The sequence below is a fragment of the Chrysemys picta genome, chromosome 1 (assembly GCF_011386835.1).
Source record: "Chrysemys picta bellii isolate R12L10 chromosome 1, ASM1138683v2, whole genome shotgun sequence".
Classification (NCBI taxonomy): Eukaryota; Metazoa; Chordata; order Testudines; family Emydidae; genus Chrysemys; species Chrysemys picta.
The window spans coordinates 63,155,725-63,176,136 of NC_088791.1; the positions used below are offsets into that span (position 1 = coordinate 63,155,725).

Here is a 20,412-nt window from a genome sequence, read left to right on the forward strand (position 1 = left end):
AGGGGAGCAGCCTACCCCACCCCCAGTCTCGCTCCCACCCCCTCAGCCAGCTCCGCCCTCAGCCTCATTCCCATCCCCTCGGACAGTCCATCCGCCTTCTTCAACCTGCCTCGCGCCCGCCTCACTCCCAGGCCCTCAGCCAGCCCCGCCCCGACTCACTCCCATCTTCTCAGCCAGCCCCGCCCCCACCTCACTCCCACCGGACTGCCCCACTCTTACAACCCCCTCAGCCAGCCGCCGCGCCCCTGCGTCACGCCCACCTCCTCAACCTGCCGTGTCCTCTCCCACCTCACACCCACCCCTCAACCTGGCCTACAGTGCCTCACTCCCACGCCTCACTGCCCCCCTCGCAGGGGGCATCCAGCTGCAGCGTGTGGCCTGGGTTTTCTGACATATGCTCTCTCGGACCTAGGGTGTCCAGATGTCTTGATTTTATAGGGACTGCCCCGCTATTTGGGGCTTTGTCTTAGGTATGTGCCTCTTACCCCCACCCTGTCTTGATTTTTCACACTTGCTATCTGTAAAAAGCAACAGAGGGTCCTGTGGCACCTTTGAGACTAACAGAAGTACTGGGAGCATAAGCTTTCGTGGGTAAGAACCTCACTTCTTCAGATGCAAGAAGTGAGGTTCTTACCCACGAAAGCTTATGCTCCCAGTACTTCTGTTAGTCTCAAAGGTGCCACAGGACCCTCTGTTGCTTTTTACAGATTCAGACTAACACGGCTACCCCTCTGATACTTGCTATCTGGTCATCCTACTCAGACCTGGCGCTGCTCCTGGAGCTTGGGACTCTGTTAGGCAGGCCTGTCAAGCCCCCACGTTTGGTGCCCCCTGCTGGGAGGCAGCCAGGTGAGGGACGCAGGTCCAGTGTGTCCACAGAGCCAGTGACTACCCACAGCAGCACTATGTTTGGCATTGTTGGTACTCCACACTTCAGGCCATACAGTCACTGGTGCATGCTGGGTAAAGCTAGCAACTTGCCTGTGCTGAGCCGGTGGGTCTTTTTCACAAGGCACCATGACCACACGCCTGCTTGGGATGCTGGGATTGCTCCCCCTGGCTGCAGGGATTCACCTTGGGGCTCATTGTCAGATGTGCTGAGCTCCCACAGTTCCAATTCAAGTGAATAGCAGCTGTGGGTGTTCCCCTCCTCTTTAAAATCTTCCTGCCTGAGTGCCTGGCTCAGTGTTTTATACTGCTGCCCATCACTGCAGTATCTGGAACCTTCCACTTAAAAACAATAACAATTGCAAAGTCCCTCATGGACATCATGGAACCTCTGGCTCTTCTCTTTTGAGGGTAAAAAAAATCTGTTTGTGGTAGGATTGTTATTTTTATTATTTGTTTTGGTTAATTGATTTTTGTTTCTTGGTTTTGGTCTTGTTTGTTTTTGTTGTTTTTAATTTTGTTTGTTATCCTTTAAAAAAAAACAGCTCCACTAAATGAACTTCTAACATGATATTTATGAGGTTTGTGCTTGTTATTCTATTCTACTCTGGTTTTTATTTGGCTCTCATGACAGAAGAATCTGAACACTTTCCACTAGTGCATTAAGCAATATAACTAACATCTGTCACATGTGATACACAATGTAGTGTTTTGTCTTGGTAGCTCTTTTTTTATTTTAAGGTGTACATGCCGCTGCAAAATTCCTTTTGGTAACAGGTAATGCTAACAACCCTCTTTTCAAAGATGATCCAGAGGGTTGTGATGTGTCAACAACTGCTTATCCTCCCTGAGGAATTCTAAATAGGATGCCATGTGAGATTCCCGCAGATAGAATGAGGTCTTATGATGATAGGTATTGTTTGAGGGTGAGGATGACTATTTGGGATCCCACTAAATGCAAGTGAATTGAAAGGGCTGTTCATGATATCTAGTGATAGTGTTTTTTCAAAGTGAAGGTGGAAAAGTGGATGTATATAGCTCCCAATTCTGTCCCAACTGAAGGAAGAGATAAGATGGGTGAGGTAATATCTTTTATTGGACCAACTGCTGTTGGTGAAAGAGATAAGCTCTGTGTAGCTCTAAAGCTTGTCTCTTTCACCAACTTGAACTTGGTCCAATAACATTACCCACCCATCTTGTTTCTCTAATATCCTGGGACCAAGACTGCTACAACAGCACTACAAACAATCCATTGAAGGAAGTCACTGGCAAAAATCCCATTGACTTCAATGGGAACTGGCATAGGTTCAAAGACTAAGGGCATGTCTACATGCAGAAATGTAACAGCATAATTATAGTGGTATTCTGGTATACCAGGATAATTATATCATTATAGATATACCAGTATAATTCTTCTTGTAGATGCTCTTATTTCAGAAAAAACATAACTACGGCTAAGATTATGTCACAGAGGTCATAGAAGTCACAGAATCTGCAGAGCCTCCATGACATTTTCTGCTTCAGCCCCGGGTGATACCAGTCAGCTCTGTGTTCTTGGGGAACCAGGGCGCAGTATCCAGCCTATCTGACTCATGAAGAACACACACACACACACCCTCTGCTTGAACAAAAACCGATCAGAGAAAAGACTTGCAGGGAGCAGTGAAGGGCAGCGGGAGACACACCTAGACCCCTCCTGACAAGGGTGACAGGATTAAGGCAACTCCCCTAGCCTCATCTGCATCAAAGATGGGACAGGGAGGCATCTCCATTAGCAGGGTGGCTCTACCATTTTTGCTGCCCCAAGCAAACAAACAAACAAACAAACAAAAAGCTGCTCGGACTGCCGCCTGAACTGTCAAAGCAAAAAAAAAAAAGCCGCCCGGGCTGTGCCGCCCCAAGACTAGATGGAATGCCGCCCCTTAGCATGTGCCGCCCCAGGCACATGCTTCCTCCGCTGGTGCCTGGAGCCCGGCCCTGTCCATTAGCAGAATGGAGAACAGCGATTCCAAGGCAAGAACCGCACTGAACTCTGGGACCAGAAAAGCAGGGAAGCATTGCATCATGGGGGATCTCTGCCCCAGATGTTAATGAACCTACGCTTGTACACACCCAGCTCAGGAGTTATCAGGCCAATTCTAGTGATGAATCCTTGATTGATATCCAAAATACTGAAGCTGCCTAATTACATTGTGAGCTCCCTGGAAGGAACACCACTCATAGCTAGGAATGATCAGCTCCTATTGTCTAGTCTAAAGAAAACCCTTGAGTCATCAGTTTACCATAAACAAATCTAGTGTTCTCCCTTGAACCATTGTTGTTTCTCTACAAAAAAAAAAAAAAAACCCTACACATGCTCAAGTGTTCTGATGCATGGATCTAAACTCTGCATCAGTTCCACTGGGATTTCATCTTCTCCTGACTGATCGTGCTGGGGGCTCTGCCTGTCGCCAGCACTCAGGACCCTGAGCTACCACCATCACCTGGGAACCCTGACCAGTCCAAGTTTCATGGAGTGGTGAGACCCCAGCTCTCTCTCTTTCTCTCTCTCTCTCTGTTTTCTTTTCTACATCAGGTATAACTTTCTAACCCTGACTTGTTTGATCAGGTATAGTTGTCTATATATGACTTTTGTGATCTTTAATAATGTAACTATTATGTTTGTTTAGGCTCTCCTTGTGTAGTTATCACTATTATTCAATAAATAACTTTTATGGTTAAGCTGGTTGCTTCCCTCTCTCTCTGAACTTTACTCTTTTGTGTTTTTTGCTTCCCCAGAGCAGCAACACTCCTCTTACCTAAGCTAAAGATCCCTGTAGCCCCCAAAATACTGTGGGGTTTTCTCATCAAGTGGGCTACTACCAGTACAATTGTAACGTGAAAGTGGGGATAGAGACGTGCTGAGCCTGTGACATACCAGGGTGGCAGCTTGGAAATGCTGCTTGACCCAGACTACCGAGTAGGGTGACCAGATCACCAAAGACAAATATCGGGACGCGGGGGGGGGGGGGGGGGGGGGGCGTGGCGGGGGGCGGGGCCAAAAAAAAAAAAAAAAAAAAAACCTTCCTCCGCAAGTGCTGGAGGGAGGCCCGGGAGACTCAGGGGAAGCGCGGGGCCGGGGTAGTGAGAGTCCGGCCTGGCCCCGAGCAGGCAGGACTCAGTTGGGAGGTAGGGCGAGGAGGGGGGCGGCCCGTGGGGCCAGGCGGCGGCTGTTCTCACCCCCGGCCAGCGGGACTCGGGAGCAGCCGCTGCTGCAGCTCCCACTGCCGCGGGGGGAGGAAGCGGCCATGGCACTTGGCGGCTGCGGCTCTGGCGCCCCCGAACCCCCCGAGCCGGGGCCTGCTGCGGGGACCCAGCAGCGTGCACGCTGCGCCCAGCCCCTGGCCAGCGTCTGGGCTGCCCAGCTGGTGCTATCGCGCGGCGGCCCCGGAGTGGGGGCAGCAGGCCCCAGCCCCCCCGTCCCGCAGGGGAACGAACGGGGCTGGGCGGCCGATGCCTCCACCCCGGGGCCACCGCGCGATAGCACCAGCTGGGCAGCCCAGACGTGCCTAGCCAGGGGCTGGGCCCAGCGTACGCGCTGCTGCAGGCCCCGGCTCGGGGGGTTCGGGGGCGCCAGAGCCGCCGAGCGCCATGGCCGCTTCCTCCCCCGTCGCCTGGCCCCGCGGGTCGCCCCCCTCCTCTCCCAACCACCCGAGTCCTGCCTGCACTGGACCAGGCCGGACTGTTACTCACCCCGGCCCCGCGCTGCCTCTGAGTCTCCCGGGCCTCCCTCCAGCGCTTGTGGAGGGAGGGGGAATGGTGAGCCCGGGGAAGAGGCGGGGATTCGGGGAGGGAGCCAATCGGGGGAGGAGGGGGCGGAGTCGGGGCAGGGGGGGGGGGGCGCGAGCACTTCCGGGCTCGAGGCTCGGGGCATTTCCTTGTTTGTCCGGTTGTCCCGACCGCACGTCGGTCGGGACGCGGGACAAACAAGGAAATATCGGGACGGTCCCGATAAAATCGGGACGTCTGGTCACCCTACTACCGAGTCCAGGGGCATATAAGGGTGGCAGCCTGGAAGTGCTGTTCGACCCAGCCTGCTCAGGTTTACTCCATTCCAGTGCAGTACCTGTGGCATATAAGGGTGGCATCTTGAAAGTGCCGCTTGACCCAGTCCGCTGAGTACAGGGACATATAAGGGGTCAGCTTGAGAGTGCTGATTGACCCGGTCCACTCAGACTTGCTCTGTTAATGTGTTTGTGTGTTCATCTGGTTCTGGGGCTGGAGGAACCCAGCCCTGGGGAACCTAAGTCCTGCAGGATAGCTCCATTGGAAGGGGACTTGCAGAAGGGAGAAGTAGAGCTCCATATGAAAACACAAGTGACACGAGCAGTACATTAATAGAATTACAGACACCCCCCAGAAAAGTCACCCTAATAAATGAGCGTACCCCAAAGTAACGGGCAAATCTGATAACATGGTGCAGTGGGGCTGGAGCTGTCAGCCAGTGGGGTCCCTGGAGCTCTCAGCCACCGCAGGCAGCTGGGCCACCCGCAGCTCCCAACCGCTGGCCCCAGAGCTCCGAGCCATGGCGAGAGGCTCCTGCAGCTCCCAGTTGTTGCGGGCGTTGAGGAGACCCCTGAGTTCTGAGCTGCCATACGCAGTGGGGAGATCCTGGTGCTCTCAGCCACTGTGGGCGGCGGGAGGACCCTGGATCTCCAAACCGCCACAGGCGCCTCGGGAACCCTGGAGCTGCAGCAGCAGTGGGTGCTTTACCCCCCTCCCCATTTTGTCATAGTTATTTTTAGTAAAAGTCACAGACCGGTCACGGGCTTCCGTGAATTTTTGTTTAATACCTGTGACCGGTCTGTGACTTTTACTAAAAATAACCGTGACAAAATCTTAAACTTAACCATAACTATAGTAGTATAAATATATTGGTATACTTTATGTCAGTAAATTTCCCTTTCTCTGGTCTGCCTTTGAGATAACTGACAACACTGAAGAAAGAAGTACACAAGAGATTCAGCAATGCACATTACAGTGAAGATATAACAAAGGTGGGAGACATCTTAATATAGAAACCTTCATTAACCATTTGATATGGGACACAGAACTTACAGATGATGTCTGTGACAGGCAACTTAGGACATTTTGGGTTGCTGCACTGTATGTTGTAATTAATACATTAAACTGAACATAAAAACCATTTGGAAAAATACTGTATAGAGTGGGTGAACAGTATTTTGTTGTGAACAGCTGAGGCAAATGAGTGATCTCTGGTCATAAAAGACAGTTTCTTGCATTGTTTTCTATTACTGTGTTAGGCTTGGGATAGGTTGCTATTACAATGGCTCCCCCCTGGGGACAACTGTACAGTAGAACAGGTCATTTTCAGCAACTTTTGTTTTCTTTTGAAAATAAAATTGCCATGGTAACAGTGAAAAACAATAACCTGAATGAATGACTAGGCAGAGTTGAGGACGGGGGATGAAATTCAGGTGCAGTCTTGTGAGTCTACAGCTTCTGAATTGAGAAAATTATACAGGAGCCTAGCCAAGAAATATACTACACAGAGAATTTTTAAAGTGACTTTGTTAGCGCTACGCTGAAGTCCAGGGTAGCGGAGCTAGTGAAAAGAATCACAATTCCTATTATAACAAAACTAAATATTACTTATTGTTATGTTCAAAAGGCCAATGCCATCTGTGCAGCTGGCTACTGCTGAGTAAGGGAAAGAGAGAGTAGTGGACATAGCTTGCTGCTCTCCTCATGTCTGGCTCAGGTACAGTAGCACAAACATATACATCTAGCAGGCTGTTCAAAAAAGAAAGGTAATCAGGTGCTGTGTTGTCATGTCATGTGTCAATGGTGAAAAGATCACAGAAACAACTGCTTCCTTCTAATATTGAACAGAGAACTGTATTAGAATAAAGAAATCAGTGTACTCTCTAACACTACTTACTCACTCTGCATTTTCTCTCCAACCAGGTCATTCATTCCTGGGAGAATTTAGCTGCACAGCCAGTACTGAAAGTTAGTGTGGTTTTTCTCCTGGTGCTTCAGTGATGAATTTCCACTGCAGACCCAAATAACATTTCACTGGGCCCAAGCAAATTAATAACACGCCCCCACCCCATCCCACACAGCTAGATACATAGGTACAAACCTACTCTCACCAGGTTTATATAAATAACATTTAATCAAATTCAAATATCCATAATTTAGTCTGCATGTTTTTTCTGACAGGTGATGGGCTTGTGGCCCTGTGGCCATGCCCCTCCTTTGGACCAGGCCCTGCGAAAGTCGCCCCCCCCCCCGCAGCAGCTGCAGTGTTCTTGCAGGGGAGTCCGGGTCCCCACCCCTCTGCAGCAGGTGCAATGTCCCAGGACGAGATCCCCCGAAGCAGGTGCAATGCCCCAACCCTGTACCAGGGTGGCGTGTACCACTCAGCGGGGGGTGTTGCGTCTGGCCGGCAGCTCCTGCAGGCAGACAGGTACAGAGTCTCCCCCCGCTGCCCGGTGTAGAATAGGCTGAACCCGGAACTCGGCCCGACGGCCGCAAGGCAGGGGCGGGAGCTGCGAGCCGTGCTGCATGGCTAGTCGGCAGCTGGGGCGCGGGGCGAGGCGAGGCTGTGCCCGGCCGGGGCTGAGGACACGGGCGGCGGCCCCGGGGGATGGAGCTGCTGGAGATAGACCTGGAGGGCGGGAACTCCTGGGAACCCGCGGCAGGAGCGGGGAGCCCCGGCCCGCAGCGCCAGGGCGCTAGGGGCAGGGGCGGCAGCAGCGCGGACAGCCTGGCCGAAGAGGAGGAAGAGGAGGATCCCGCGGGCAGGTACCGCAGAACCTCGTCCCTAGTGAGCGGCCTCCTGACCGAGCTGTATAGCTGTGGGGGCCGCGCCCGGCACCGGGACAGCGTGGACAGCTCCACCGAGGCGTCCGCGGGCTCCGATGTCTTCCCCGGGGGCAGAGGCAGCAGCGCCGAGTCCCGCTTCCTCCAGGAGCTGCAGCAGCGGCGGAGCCAGCGGCACCAGCTCGAGTATCTGGGCCAGAAAGGTAAAGGCACTGGACCGCCTGCACCCACCTCCGCCCTACCCAGCTACGCCATTGGCACCGGGAGTCTCCCGCCCCGTGCCCCCTTTCCGCCCTGCCTGACGACTGCGAGTCTCCTGCTCTTCAGGCCAATCTCAGCCTTGCCCAGCCACCCCACTAACACCGGGAGCATCCTGGCCCTCACCCCAACCTTATTCTTACCCAGCCACTCCAACGGCACTGGCAGTACCCTGTCCTGGCTCGCATCTCCGCCCTGCCTGGCCACCCCAAGGCACTGGGTGTTTCTCGCCCCATGCCCCCATTTCCGCTCTGCCCGGCCACCTCATTGGCACTGGGTATACCCCATTCTGCACCCCCATCTCCACCCTGCCTGGCACCCCACCGCACTGGGAGTACCCTGCTCCACGGCCCCACCTCATGTTGCCCGGCCACCTAGGGCCGGATTAACCTTTTGTGGGCCCGGCACCAAACATATTTGTGGGCCTCCATGTAGTCGTTATGGGCCCAGCACGATGGCGCCATTGGTGCCATAGTAAACGTGGTACTGTTGGTATGGGGATGAAAACATTTATTCAAAAACAAAATAAGATATCTGAAGCCATGCTTGATTGAGACCTCCACTCAGCCCATAGAGAACAAACTAGGCTAGCATCAATATACCCAGAATATTCTTGAATTTGGTTTACTTGTGTGGGAGGGTGTTGTTTTAGTTTTGTCTTTTGTGTTTCAATACTGAGGGCCTGCTTGGCGACCTGAATACAAGTGTTTAATTTTCACATTTATGAGCCATATTAAGCCCTGATATAGCAGTCAATGGAGTTGCACCTACACCACCACCTCCTCCACCCAAAGTCATATTTCGTAAATACATTTTTTTAAAGCTGGATTTTCTATTTTGGTACAATAATGTTTAAAAACTTTTTTTAAAGTTAGTTTCTTTAGCCAATTTCTCCCTTTGCCTCACCATCCCTCATGACTTTAAGTGAAACAGTAAAGTTACTGGGGTGGAGTGTGGGGAGGAAAATTGTGGGGGAGAAGTTCCTGGGCATTCCCGCTGGTGGGAGGGCGGCAGTCAGCCCTGCTGTTACTGCCCCCTCTCCCCCCGGCCCTGAGGGCCACTGACAACCAGCCTCCCCCATGGCGGTCGAGAACATACACACACCTGGTGCAAAGCTGCAGGATCAAGATAGTGTCCAGGAGCCCACGGCTGGGCATCAGGGTTGCCAGGGGGCCGAACGCCGGGAGTCACAGCACTGCTGCCACCCCAGGAGAGTGGAGGAGACATGGGGGGGCGGAGGGGTCGAGCCAGGAGCCCCTACCCTATGCCCCATGGGCAGGGCTGGCTCCAGCTTTTTTGCCGCCCCAAGTGGCGAAGCAAAAAAAGATAAAGCCGCGATCGGCGGCACTTCGGCGGCAGCTCTACCGCGCTGCTTCATTCTTCGGTGGCAATTTGGCAGGGGGTCCTTCGCTCCGAGAGGGAGTGAGGGACCTGCCGGCGAAGACCCGGACGTGCCACCCCTTCCCATTGGCTGCCCCAAGCACCTGCTTCCTTCGCTGGTGCCTGGAGCCGGCCCTGCCCATGGAGAGGATCAGCGCCCCGGCAGAAGCTCACAGCATGGGGCAGGGAATTATGGGACTACTAGTGTAGCTGGCGGCACAGGTCTAAGGGCCCCAGTGGACAGCAACGGCACGCGAACTACAACTCCCCACACACCTTGCAGCGCACTGCTTGGCTGTGGCTAGGCTGGATTAACCGTTTGTGGGCCTCCAAGTTGTTATTATGGGCCCCTTCCAAGTGTGGGTCTGGTACCATTGGCGCCATTGTAAACCCAGTACTGTGGCCACCCCACAGCAGTAGGAGTCTCCTGCCCTGCAGCCCAACCTCAGCCCTGCCCAGCCACCCTGCCGGCACCGGCAGTATCCTGCTCTGGCCCCCACCTCATGTTGCCCGTTCCACCCCACTATCACTGGGGGTATCCTGCACCACACCCTCACCTCATCCCTGCCCTGCTACCCCATCAGCACTGAGTATCCTTACCCCCCCCATGCCAGCTTCATTCCTGCCCTGCCCTCCCACTGCCATCTGCAGGCCAAACTCATCCCTGCAAACAGAATAAAGTCCAGACCAGCAACATGTATACATGACCCTATTAAAGCAGCAGTTTCATAAAGCTGAAAACAACTATGAGCCCAATCAGCTGGGAGAGTGGATTTAATCATAAAAATGTGAACGATAATTGGGAATCTTTTAAGAACATCTTACTATATGCTCCAAAAACCACACTCTCACAATTGAAGAAGGCAGCTGTGCTGGTGGTTTTTTTTTTTTTTTTTTAAATCTGGTTTAGAGGGGAAGTGAAAGTAGCTATAATTTTTTTTAATGTAACAAATGGAAGATAGGGGAAATTGATAATAATGGATATGAATCAGAACTTAGGAATTGTAGAAAATTGATAAGGGAAGCAAAGGGACACAAGGAGAAATATATGGCCAGCTGAGTTAAGGACAATAAGAAGGAGTTTTTTAAATGTGTTAGGAACAAAAAGAGCCTGGACACTGGTATTGATGAAAATGGTAGAATTATCATTAATAATGTAGAAAAGGCAGAAGTGTTCAGTAAATATTTCTGTTCTGTATTTGGAGAAAACACAGATGATATAGTCTCATCATAGAGTGATAACACTCTTTCCATTCCACTAGTATTTCTGGAGGATGTTAAACAAAAGCTACTAAAATTAGACATTTTTAAATCAGCAGGTCCAGATATTTTGTATCCAAGACTTTAAAAAGAGCTGGCCGAGGAGCAAGCTGGACCAGTAATGCTGATTTTCAATAAGACTTTGAGTTTTGGGGAAGTTCTACGAGACTGGAAGAAAGCTAATTTTGTGCCACATTTTAAAAAGGGTAAACAAAAAGATCCAGGTAATTTTAGGTCTGTCAGCCTGATGTTGATTCTGGGCAAGATAATGGAGCAGCTTATACAGGTCTCGATTAATAAAGAATTAAAGGGGGGGTAAAGTAATTAATGAAAGTCAACATGGATTTATGGAAAATTGATTCTGTCAGACTAACTAGATATTTCTTTTGATGACATTACAAGTTTGATTGATAAAGGTACTGTTGGTGTAATATACCTAGACTTCTGCAAGTCATTTGACTTGGTAGCACATGACATTTTGATTAAAAAAACTAGAATGATATAAAATTATGGTACACATAAAAACAGGCTAATTGATAGGTCTTAAAATGTGATTGTAAACAGGGAATCATCATCATCAAGCAGGTGTGTTTCTAATGGAGTCCTACAGGGATTGGTTCTTTGCTCTACACAATTTAACATTTTTTATCAGTGACCTGGAAGAAAACATAAAATCATCACTGATAAATTTTGCAAAAGACATGAAAATTGGGAGAGTGGTAAATAATGAAGAGGACAGGTCACTGATTCAGAATGATCCGAATCACTTAGTAAACTAGGTGCAAGCAAACACTATGTGATTTTTAATGCAGCTGAATGTAAATGTATTGCATATAGAAACAAAGAATGTAGGCTATATTTACAGGATTGGGGATTTTATCCTGGGAAGCAGTGTGTCTGAAAAAAGATTTGGGGGTTGCGGTGGACAATAAGTTGAAGATGAGCTCCCAGTGTTACACTGTGGCCAAAATAGCTAATGTGATCCTTAGAGACATACAGGAGAATCTTGATTAGAAGTAGAGAGGTTATTTTACCTCTATATTTGGTCCTGGTATGACTGCTGTTGGAATACTGTGTCAGTTCTGGTGTCCACAGTTCAAGAAGGATGTGATAAATTGGAGAGAGTTCAGAGAAGAGCTACAAGAATGTTTAAAGGATTAGAAAACCTGCCTTACAGTGATAGACTCAATGAGCTCAATCTGTTTAGCTTGAGGAGTGACTTGATTGCAATCTCGAAGTACCTATATGGGGAACAAATATTTAATAATGGGCTCTTCAGTCTGGCAGAGAAAGGTATAACATGATCTAATGGCTGGAAGTTGAAGCTAGACAAATTCAGAATTGGAAATAATGTGCAAAAATTAACAGTGAGGGTAATTAACTGTTGGAACAATTTCCTCAGGGTTATGGTGGATTCTCCATCCCTGACCATTTTTAAATCAAGATTGGATGTTTTTTATGAAAACTATGCTCTAGGATAGTTAGGGGGCAGTTCTATGGCTTGTGTTATACAGGAGGTCAGACTAGAAGACCACAGTGGTCCCTTTGGCCTTCGAATCTATGAATTCCTGCCCCACTGATATGGGGAGCATCCTGCCCCACCACTCCACCGGCACAAAGAGTATCCTACTGTGCACCCCAACCTCAACCCTTGGGTCAGATTGGCAGAGACCCTGGGGGGTTTTCACTTCCCCCTGCAGCATGGGTCACCTGCAGGTTTAAACTAGTGTAAATGGTGGATTGTCTGTAACTTGAAGTCTTTAAATCATGATTTGAGAACATCAGTAACTCATTTAGAGGTTAGGGGTCTATTACAGGAGTGGGCGGATGAGGTCCTATGGCCTTTAATGCGCAGGAGGTCAGACTAGATGGTTATGATAGTTTCTTCTGACCTTGAAGTCTATGAGTCTATCCCTATGTAGCCGCTCCACTGACACTGGGAGTGTCCTGATCTGCACTCATCCCTGGCCAGCCACTAACACGGGGGTTACATTCCTCCAAAATTATCCATGACTTCACAGGGAGTAACCTATTCTGTCCGTTTCCCCCAGCCTCTTTTCTCTGCCTACTGTAAATCCCTTCCCTGATCTGCGTCAAACTCTTCCTCGTACAGAGGCACGGTGATATCACTCAGATCCTTCACATTTGCTGATGAATGACACCTTCTTTGATCCTGTCTCCTTTCCCTGCACTCCCATCTCGTCCTCTCTATTATCCTGGACTTATTTCTCCACTCACCTCTTCACCTTCTCTGCCTGTGCAAGTGGTACCTTTTCCTCCGTCTGCACAAAAGTTACCTCTCCAGCCTCCCCCTGCCCTTGCCAAAACAAACAAATCAACAAGCCAGAGCTGTTTCTCCTCTCCCAGAAACTGCCCCTTCCTCCACCTGGAAAAGGAGGGTGGGATAATCAGGATTTTATCAAAATATTCAGTGCTTGGATGGTGATAATGTCAGGTGCAGCATGAGTGTGTTAGGCCTTTATTTTCAGTTACACGTGTTCATATTTTTCTGGAATCTGTCACACAGAACATGGGTTCCAGATTTTTTTCTTTATGAAAATACATAAATCTCAAATAGTGACCAGCTGTCACTTGTTCCTGAAAGATTTGTTGACCTTAGCATTGCCAGATAGAGGGCGCCTTCAGGAAACCGGTTTTGTGAATTTATTTAGTTCTGTGTGACCTTATGCACAATTTCTATAGTTTTAAACCAGCGAAGCATAATAACTCTGTAAACTTGGTCATGCATTACAGATTCAATATTGTTCAAAGTAGTCAATATTTGGATCACCTTTTTTTATTTCTGATGAAGTTTTTGACATATTAGCTTGTTTGGAAATAAATTGAGTCTGAGGGGGGAAAACCAAAATTTTAAATGTAAAAAGTAAACAAAGCTGTTACACCATTTCCCTTACACTTTGGAAAACTTGAACTCAGACAATAGCAAAATGAATCTATCCAAGAATGTTCATGAAAACTAAGCAACCGTGGCACTAGATATTAAGAAAAGGAGGACTATACAAAGGCTGCTTGTCTCCCGATGTTAAATCAGTCTTGTTGTTGACATGGAAAAAACCAGGAAGTGAAACCTGCCAATTTCTTCAAATCTGTGCAAAGAGCTTTTTGCTTCTGTATCTGGCCTGTTAAGGTGGTATTGCTCCATCTGATGTTATGGATGGTAACCTCAGTCTCTAGTGGAAACTTGCAATTTCAACATATGATTAGTTCAATCTAGAATGTGTTTAATGAACCAAAACTTGTCAGGGTTTGCATGAGCGTAACTATAACTTAGGGAACAGCTCTAGTGAACGCAAGAAAGAATAAAATCCAGCTCACTCCCTCTGTTGATTCTACATGGTAACCAGAGTAAAAAAGTAAATTCTTACTCTTAAGTCCATGAACATGATTCTGAATACATACAGGGATCAGATATACGAATAAGAACGTTCCAGTTTTCCATACATGGTTTTTAGAGAACCATATTTTAAGGCATACATGTAACAGCATAACTAGTATGTATTTTTGGCTACATCTGTCACAATAAACACAAATTTATAAATTAGAAAAATTAAAATTCTGCCCTTATACAGCGTGTGCAAGTTTATTATTGACTTTGGCCCTGCTCCTAAAAGCACTTATGCATATGAATACTCCCATCCAATAAAGCTACTATCGTTAGAAAATCTACATATGTAAAAGTCTGCAGCAATAGGTCCTTGGAGTGGCTGCTATAGCAGTTACCCTAGATGACACACTGAACTCAAGTCATATGTCTTTCAGGCTGGACTGTAATAATTTTGTGTTCTGCTTATTGACAGATGCTGATGAACTGGCAACTATAGTACGAGAACTGAATTACAGAATTTGTGTTCAGTCAGCAAAGCTGCTTCGTCATCTGAAGCAGAAAGATAGGCTTTTACATAAAGTGCAGAAGAACTGTGATATTGTCACAGCATGTTTGCAGGCTGTTTCCCAGAAACGCCGTAAGTACTGTTTTGTGTATGTGTTTATTAGTTGTGAGTAGTTTATTTAATTAATATGGCAGTATTTCAATTAAACCCTTGAATTTCATAGTATGAGACTTCTGAACAAGTTCTAAAATCAAGAGGCTAGTTTATGCTATTAGATGCATATAACTAGCTCCCATTGAAGTCAATGGGAGTTGCATGTGAATCAGTTAAAAAGAATTGGTCCAAACAATTGATAAGATATGCTATAATAGTCCAAGATGGATGCATTGAAGAAGTTGTCTCTCTCACAGAGTACGCTCTGTAATGCTTTTTCAACTTAGAATAGGGGAAACATGTTGATTCTGCTTGCTGTGTTTAATTGTAAACTTTTGTATGGCTGGGGGGAGATAGTAAGTGCCATTATTTTCTCTTCATTAGTAACTGTGTGTTGTATGTATGTTTTTCATTCCAGAATAGTATTTCTAGTATGCCATTTCTTTACTAAGTGGATTCAGAACTATAGATATTGTTAGGAAGCTTGAATATCAACATCTGTCATTTATGCAAGGGTTTCAAAATAGGAGTTGTGGGGAAGAAGAGAAATGTTGCGTTCTGAGTGTTAGTTTTCTTCTTTAACTAAACAGAATATTTTTGTATTTGATTTTTCATCATTGTCGAAAGGCACTAAAATACTTTCAGTAGGTTCTTGTACAGTGAAACTGTAAAATGTCATATCTAAAACCTTATCATAGCTTTAGAAACAATATATGAAAATTACCTAACATTCCGTCTTATTTTTTTATTAACACGCAGCGTGACAGGTACAGTAAATGTTCAGGTAAAGTAACTATAAGCATGACCACTTAAAAAAATGCCTGCAGCAACTTTGAGGTGCATGTAAAAGATTTATTTTAAAAACTTACTGTAGTGACATATATGCTAATGTGGTGTAGTTAAGGGTTTGTCTGGTCCTCTTGTAAAATTAAATCTTTGAGAGTTTATGAATGTTGATGTGCTCTACGTGAAATTTAGCAAACGAGTTCTCAGTCAACATATAGTACTTAACATACATGTTCTTCCTCTAATCTCTCCTTTTCCCCCAGAAAAATCTTTAAGGCCTCAATTCTGTAAATGCTTAAGCACAAACATAACTTTAACCTTGTGAGTAGTCCCAAGATTGGGTCCTAAATTCTGACAGTGAAATCCTGGCCACAGTGAAATCAATGGCAAAACTCCCATTGACTTTACTAGATTCAGGATTTTCCCCTGTGAGTGTAAAAGAACTGTGAATCTGAGTTTTAGATGTTTTTGTTTTTATTCATGCTATTTGGAAAGTGGCACCGGTTTTTGAAAGAAAACCAACTAGCTATCCCTGAGAAAGCAATTTCAGTTTTGAAATGTGCAGTTATTGTTTAGCAGCTGTGTGTGTGTGTGTGTATGTATGTATGTATGTATGTATGTATGTTTGAAGTCTGGTTACTGGTATGCAGTATGTCTAGGGCCCTACCAAATTCACGGTGCATTTTGATCAATTTCACTGTCATAGGATTTTAAAAATCGTAAATTTCATGATTTCAGCTATTTAAATCTGAAATTTCATGGTATTGTAATTGTAGGGGTCCTGACCCAAAAAGCAGTTGGGGGTGGGGTGGGGTTGCAAGATTATTGTAGGTGGGGGTTGTGGTACTGCTACCTTTACTTCTGCGGCTGCTGCAGGCGGTAGCATTGTTTTCAGAGCTGGAGAGCTGCGGCTGCTGGCCAGGAGCCCAGCTTTGAACGCAGAGCTGCCGCCAGCAGCAGTGCAGAAGTAAGGATGGCAAGGTATAGTATTGCTATCCTTACTTCTGCACTGCTGCCTTCAGAGCTGGGCCCTCAGCCACCGCCGCTCTGGCCGCCCAGCCCTGAAGGCAGCAGCGCAGAAATAACGGTGGCATGGTCTAGTATTGCCACCCTTAATTCTGCATTGCTGCTGGCCGGGTGCTGCTTTCAGAGCTGGGCACCTGGCCAACAGCTGCTGCCCTCTAGCCTCCAGCTCTGAAGGCAGCGCAGAAGTAAGGGTGGCAATACCATGATTCCCCTAAAATAACCTTGCAACCCCCTGCAACTCCCTTTTGGGTCAGGACCCTCAATTTGAGAAACGCTGGTCTCTCCTGTGAAATCTGTATAGTACAGAATAAAAGCACACAAAAGACCAGGTTTCATGGGGGGGGGGGGGGGACGACCAGATTTCATGGCCGTGAATTTGGTAGGGCCCTAAGTATATCTCTTTAAATTAGGCTTTTATATTTAGTAAAAGTTGTTTAACATCTAGATACACAAAAATCAGGAAGTTCAAAAGTGTGTATCCCAAAGCAACTGTAATTTAGTCATCATGTACATTTAGGACGTAATCCAGTGCTCACTGAAGTCGGTGGAAAGATTCTTGTTGGCTTAAATAGGCTCTTGATCAGGTCCACACAGTGTTCATTTTTATGCCTTAATGTAAAAATACTAACACCATGTATGTACAAAATTATATTTGCTGTGGGAATATAACTTTAAATGTTCTGACATTTGTACATCTAAAATCTCAGAAATATTATGACATTAGCATAGATTTTTCCGCTTGTCTTCAATTTTTAAAAAGACTTTTTAGAACGCACAATTATTGTGATGACATTGAAATAAATGCATAATATGAAATAACCAAAATGAAACTGAATTTATTTTAGTGTATAGCACTCCAGCTATACACACGCTCATGAATGCATATTTTGTCTATATGCCTCAGTACCTATTAAAAATATTAGTAGAAATCACTGGACATAGTACATTATTGTACTAGAAGCATAACTTATTTTTGAAACTCATCAAAAGTACTTGTAATTGAAAGCCAAGTGCACAGCAAGTTCAAATGTTGTTTCTAATGGACACTGAATTTCTTTTTCAGCTTAAGATTTTAAATATCCAGATAGAGGAGCCAATAATTATGTTAAAAGTATTTGAAGAAAAATGTTGGCAAGCATCACAAAAGATTTAAAAACATTCCAAGAATACATTTTTATTATGTTATAGGCAGTAAAGCTTTCTAATGTGCTGCTCCATGTTAGTATTGGAGTGTCTTGTATTACTAATGTTTGTGTCAAGAACTCATTAAGGAAAATTGGGCAAACCACATCGCGCTCTAAAAAACGTCTAAAAGATTTTCTTAGTGACAGGCTAAAAAAATGCTTGGAAACATAAGTTAAGTCATTTAAAATATTGCCTAAACCTATATATTTATATAATGGCTCCGTGTCTGGTGTACGAAGTTTCGCACTATGTTTGTGCTATATTTAAAAAAAAAAAATGCACGCAACAGCACTGAAATTTGCATCTAAAGCTAAGAATCCAGTCTTAATTTGCCTGTGATGTTCAGTGGCCCCCTCCCACATATAATAATAGATCAAATTCAAACAAGTACTGTGGTGAAATAGTTAATGGTAGTGATTCGGCTCAACTCCGAGCTTTGTTTATGTGATATAATTCAGACCCTTAACTCAACATGGTAATCTAATTAATCCCTTATGCAACGCCACTTAATCAGTGGAGTTACATGACAGGGGTAAATTTGGCCCATTATTTTGTGGCTAACCATACCATACACTAATCTATTCCTCTGCAGTGAATAAACTGTCAAAACCCTTTACAATGATCATTTAAATTCTAAGTGATAACATAAGAATTTAAAATTTAAAACTTTTATTATACCATGCAGATAACTAATCATCGATCAAATACTGAGGGGGATTCACTCTCAGGCCTCTGCTGCAATTCATTAACTACTTAAAGTATGGTCTTCTGGCAGCTTTAGAGGCCTATGACTGACTTTATTATTCCAGGGCCATCAAGAATCCAGTACATTGCACATAATATTAACTTCTTTGGTAGTAAAAAGAACTAATAGAACAAGTGTGGAGGAATGAACTGTCAACATGCATGTTGCAACATTAGATTCTAACAGAGTGCACTTCATACTCTTAGACATTTTGTGTGTTGATATAAACATTTGTCATTGGTAGATGAAATGCATTGTGGTCACAAGTAGACACTGCTTTAGAATATAAAATGCATTGCAGAATGAAATGCATTTTGATTAGAAGTATACATTGCCAGGGTTCTGTTAGACAATGCATAAATGCTAAGAACAGTACACCATGTTGGAGTTTTAATTTGAAATAATTAGTGGTTGACTACCTTTATTTCAATGGAACCTGTTTGAAAAAACTAAAAATAAAAAAAATGTTAAGGGGTAAGTCAGTTGGATAGAATGTCATAGTGGTCTCCTGATGCCAGATATTTTTTCCAAGCAGACACTTACCTGTAATTTAGTAACTTTATCGTATTTATTTGATATAGTAAGAATGATGCTGAGGCATAATAGATGTCCATTAAGGTCCACATGCCTGAAAAGTAAATTGCCTAATATTATGTTGGCAGTTCTCATTCAGAGAATGTGTAAGGGTGACGCCTTTTTTCTCTAATGAGATTACACAAACTTTTTGGTTGATTTCTTGACAGTAAGCTTGTGTCACCTATTACATTTCCTTTGAGTGGCCAAAGTGTAAACCAGAGTTTCTTGAAACGACAAATTTTAACCCCATATTCTTTTTATTTTAAAAACATGTTTGAGTGGCTTAATTTTATTTCCATTTAACTTTTGTTTGTAAATAAAGGGTTAGCCATCCATCAGTTAGATTTCCACACATTTAATTTGGTTTCCTAATAGAGATGTTTAAAACTAAAATTGCATAAACTGGATTGAAATTGATGTCAAAGGAGTGAGTAGTAACATTTTTTTGTATTTTTTCCCCTTGAAGCAATACACTTTCTTTGCAGAACCAGATGAATTAAATTTCCTTTCTGTGAACATTTTTTTATGAGATTTAATAGGGAATAAAATTATTCATGAAGTTACAAACTTTTCTTTTGATATGTTTAAAAAAAATATTAAATATTTTCTGTTGTAATGCCTTTTTAGAAAGTTAAAAATAAACTATTTTATCAGTGTTACAAACATTTTTTCCTGCAGAGTTCCATTAAAGACACAATAAATGTGTTAGTTTTTCAGGTTTCCCCCTGCCCCTTCTCCTGGTTTCCTATCCAGCTTCCTCTGTCAAGTGACAGTATCGAACTGCTGAGCCAGCAGGGGGAGCTAGAATATTTTATTTCATGAAGAAGTGGAGATTTAAAGGTGGTGGTCTTTTTTTGTTTTTTTTGGTTTTTTTCCCCAATTACAATAATGGTTATATTGTCCCTCGTTTTTGTTTTTAAAGGATGTAGAAATGACTTGCAATATGATATTTCTTAGATTGGTCTGAAATATGTGATCAGACAAGAACCTCATTGATAAGTATTAGGCATAGATTGACATTTTAAAATTGTATTCATGGAGAGAGTATTCGGCTCCAGAAATAAGGTATAAAACAGGTATAAAAATAATAGAAAAATGTCTTTAAATTTATAGCTGACACTGGTGAATTCACACTCATATAACCTTCCACCCCACACTTGTTCTCAGTACCAGTCTCCCCGCCCCAGCTCCTTATCCAGTGTCTGTTTTTCCCTCAGCAGCTCCCTGTCTCCTTCTCCCCACCACACCCTAGCTTCCAATCCTAGTCAGTCCCAGTCTTCACCTTCTAGCTGCCAGTCAGTTTCTTTATCCCCTCTCTCCATTCATCTCTTACCAAGCTGCATGTCCTAATCTACTCCTTTCCCATTCTCGTCATTCTGGCTCATGTCTTCTCTCCATTAGAGTCAGACAGATTTTTCCTCCATATTGCCCAGGTATCAGTAGGGAGGTCATTGAGAGCACTGGAGAGATGGGCTC

At 45.2% G+C, this 20,412-nt stretch overlaps 1 protein-coding gene across 4 annotated transcripts in view; it reads left to right on the plus strand.

Annotated features, from left to right (window-relative positions):
- Positions 1-7,401: 7,401 nt before the first annotated feature.
- Positions 7,402-20,412, plus strand: part of TBC1D30 (TBC1 domain family member 30) — a 92,133-nt gene continuing 79,122 nt past the window's right edge. For 2 of the 4 annotated variants that reach the window (XM_024108068.3, XM_024108069.3), the window contains exons 1-2: positions 7,402-7,919; positions 14,433-14,597. In XM_024108068.3, the coding sequence (XP_023963836.1) occupies positions 7,541-7,919; positions 14,433-14,597 (544 nt within the window). In that variant the 5' untranslated portion in view covers positions 7,402-7,540. Of the gene's footprint in view, positions 7,920-14,432; positions 14,598-15,377; positions 15,403-20,412 lie in introns of all 4 variants that reach the window. The other 2 variants (XM_065558316.1, XM_065558287.1) reach the window with 2 other exon arrangements.